General features: G+C 35.3%; 1 protein-coding gene across 1 annotated transcript; it reads left to right on the forward strand.

Moving 5' to 3' along the window:
- Window positions 1-1,065: 1,065 nt before the first annotated feature.
- LOC103653387 (uncharacterized) lies at window positions 1,066-2,345 on the forward strand. Its single transcript, NM_001301455.2, has 5 exons — window positions 1,066-1,223; window positions 1,515-1,561; window positions 1,659-1,739; window positions 1,869-1,939; window positions 2,027-2,345. The coding sequence occupies exons 1-5, from the start codon at window positions 1,130-1,132 to the stop codon at window positions 2,106-2,108; spliced, it is 375 nt and encodes a 124-aa protein (NP_001288384.1). The 5' UTR covers window positions 1,066-1,129; the 3' UTR covers window positions 2,109-2,345.
- The last annotated feature ends 1,259 nt before the right edge of the window (window positions 2,346-3,604 follow it).

Raw genomic sequence — 3,604 nt, forward strand, 5'->3', positions numbered from 1 at the left:
CTCACAAGGTCATTAGGGATATCTTGCTTCTACATGAAGAACACCATAATCAGATAGTTCACTATTGTTTAACCATATCGTCTACTTCTTGCTCTAGATCAGTTTTTCATCTTGTTTCAAATTTGATCTCAACCAATCCAACATCTTTGAGATCCTTGACTTCAAACCATACTAATAAGGACACTTGCGATCCTTAACTTGATTAAGAGTTAGCCACTTAGTGCAACACAATGCTCTCTCTTCATCTCTTTCAAGGTGAATGCCTTAGATCCTCCTTAGTAGTATAGATAAAGGAAAATAAAGACTATATTACTACTTAGCAAAAATCCCCATGGTCGTATCCTACATTCTATTTTAGTGTTTTCTGAGGCATCATGAATATACTTTGCACCATACGTAGCCCACTAACAAAGTCTAGGGAAGTAGATAAGTGGTCACTCACATTGTGACTAATTCAAATGCATTAACCAAGTAGAAACCACTTTAGCCAAAACTACTTGTTGTCCTAAATCATTGAAATGATGAAACCCCATAATCTCCACATATGGTGAGTATAACATGGAATTCAAATTCTATTGATATTTCTTATATGAAGAATTGAATATTTTTATTCCATAGTGCATGACAATTAGATACAACAAGTATTTATTTTTTTATCTCAAAGATATCAATATAAATCCACAATTACTATGTAAATATGTGTGTCTTGGTCTTAGTCTCCCATGGTCATTTTCCCTCCTATAAGCCATTATTTTTTATTTTTTTATTGCTAGACAATATCGATTGGATCTTTAGGAATAGATATGTAGATCTAATGGGCACAAATATGCAATATATATTCAATTTTCACATTTCAAGATATGGTAGTTTTTTCTGGCTACTGCTAAGTGATAGATCATCTTATCGCGTCAAGAGATATGATAGCCAAATCCAGCTACTATTTCATATCCCCGTATCTTAAGCATATCATTATTTCTCTATCTTAAGCGTATCGCTAGTTTCTTAGGGATATTTTAGTTGTCCATGGTTTACTATATAAACAAGTTTATTCCACCTTCAGTGGTACAAAACATTGTAACAAACTACATATACTAAAGTTTAGTACATTGAGAGCTTGTCTAGCTAGTCCATGGCCACTCAAAGTCCCCATGTTCTCGTTGTGGATCATTCCCGTGTTGATTGCCTTGTTGCATCGATTGTCCTCAATAGTTTCAACATTCGAGGTATCATGATTATCATGAGTTTTTATAATAACTATCAAGTAGTTTTTACGAATGTTCTAATATTATCATTTTCATATATTTTTATAAAAATAGAGAACGTTGGTACAATATTATCTGAGATATGATATCGACACTTGAATCCGTGCAATTATCTACACCTTGAACTACACCATAAATACAAATTTGTACTATGTTATCCAACATCTATATAGTAGAGAAAACATGAGAATTATGCAATTTTATTTTACTATGATCCATTGTTCTTTGTGTGTAAATGTGTTTTTCCTTCAGTAACTGTTGCGGGAGGTGCCATGGAAGCATTGGAATTCTTAGATGCGGTACTCATCAATATTTTGTATATCTATGTACTTCTTTAAGTTGTTGTGATTGTTTACTATGTTTGACTTGTTTACATCACGATCTTGGAACATATAGAACAACAGTCATGTGGACCTTATTTTGACTGACTACTGCATGCCTGATATGACTGGCTATGATTTGCTTAGGGAAGTGAAGGTAAATCTTGTTTTGGCCATTATAATTTTATTCAAAGCTTAATCTCATAGTATTTTAGTTTAATATTATTATAATGCTTCCCAATATTCTACAACACAAATAATGCATAACAAACTTTTTCCAATCTAGGAATCGCCAAGACTAAAGCACATTCCAGTGGTGATTACATGCACTGATGTCATACCAGAAAGAATCATTGAGTGAGTAAAGGAAAAACAATGAAATATTGCATGAGTGAAACATATGTTATCTAAGTAACCAAAATATTTATGATTTTCCTTATTCAGGTGCTTTGAAGGAGGAGCAGAGGAATACATGATAAAGCCTCTCAAGGTTTCTGACGTGCCTCGTATTCTTAGCTACATGTGATGCACTTGAGGGAGAAAACGAATAAAAAGGAAATGCAAGCATAAACAGTCTTTGGGTTATAGTTCTCTATCAATCATGCTTAAGTGTGACCATATATGGTCTTTTTATTATGTCACCTGTTGTTTTGAATAATTTGTAGCCAATGCAAGCCTAATCAGTATTTGGCTTATAGTTCTCTATCAATCATGCTTATGTGTGGCCATCTATGGTACTTTTAATGTCATCCATTATTTTTTTATCCATGTGGTGTTTTGTGGATGAAATCCAAGTCATTCCTTTTCTTCTAATAAGTTTAAGATCCTGGTTCATCTCAACATGCCTTTTTTTGTAAATATAGCATGAAACAATGGAACAATATCAGGCTCAATATGTGTTCTATGGTTTCTATTATATGTAAACTTGTTATGGAAACATATGCAACATATGCCAACAGAAATCTATGGTAGTAAGGCATCATCAACTAGAATGATGAATAAAGATGTTAAAGGCTAACTATAAAGGGCAAAAATTTATGTTCCTAAATTTGCATTTGTGATATAAAGATAAAACAAACACATGAAAGGACATGTTGAAAGAGTCATATGTGCGATGATTCTCATCATAGATTTTTTTCTCCTTTAGGTGTTTTAATGGACTCAATTACATATGTGTTTAATTAATATGTATCATTGGTTAGACTCATCGCACACACTTATTGTTAAAACACATCTATCATAATATTTGTACGAGGTTGGTCACAAGATCAAAAGTTGAAGGTAAAGGCATGGGAGACACAAGGGTTTGTATAGATTTGGGCTCTCAATGTGAGATAATACCCTATGTGATAGAATATGAAGGCCTGATCTTCTGTGAGGTATAATAACTTGATTGGGTGGAGATCTCGACGTTGATGATCTAAGGCTCCGAGCGAACGACTCCCCACAATCACTACACCACTGCTCCATTGGTTATCACCCATGACACACGAGTGACCTCGCCACGAAGGCTTATCCATGCAAGCTCAATCAAGAACACAAGCAAGAACAGGTAGAACACAACCAAAATTGTGTTGATTACGAGTTGGGGTCTCATAAACCGATGAACGACGATATTGTTTGATGGCATATATGATCTAAGAAAAACTCAAAACCTAATGTGGCAGCGTCTACTGTTAAAATAGAGGTTAGGGGCGTGCACAACCCCTAGAGGTACCCCAAATGGGCTCCAACACGATACACGGCTCAACGGCCCAACAGACGGTGTCGCAGCACCAAAACAGAATCTGAGCGCTGACTTGTTTCGACGATTCCTGTTGACTCCGAACGAGTTTTAAGGTGGTTCTAGTTGGGTTGGAAAGCTTATTTCCTTATCTATCCATCCATATAAAGCCCAACCTAATCGGAGTTTGGATGCATCCTAGGCGTCTCTTTTAGTGCAGACTGGTCCTAGACTTTGAGGTGGAGACGAAGTTGAATCGGACTTGGCTTTCTCTAACTGATCATGTTGTTTCATGACAA

This window comes from Zea mays, chromosome 4 (assembly GCF_902167145.1).
Source record: "Zea mays cultivar B73 chromosome 4, Zm-B73-REFERENCE-NAM-5.0, whole genome shotgun sequence".
Classification (NCBI taxonomy): domain Eukaryota; kingdom Viridiplantae; phylum Streptophyta; class Magnoliopsida; order Poales; family Poaceae; genus Zea; species Zea mays.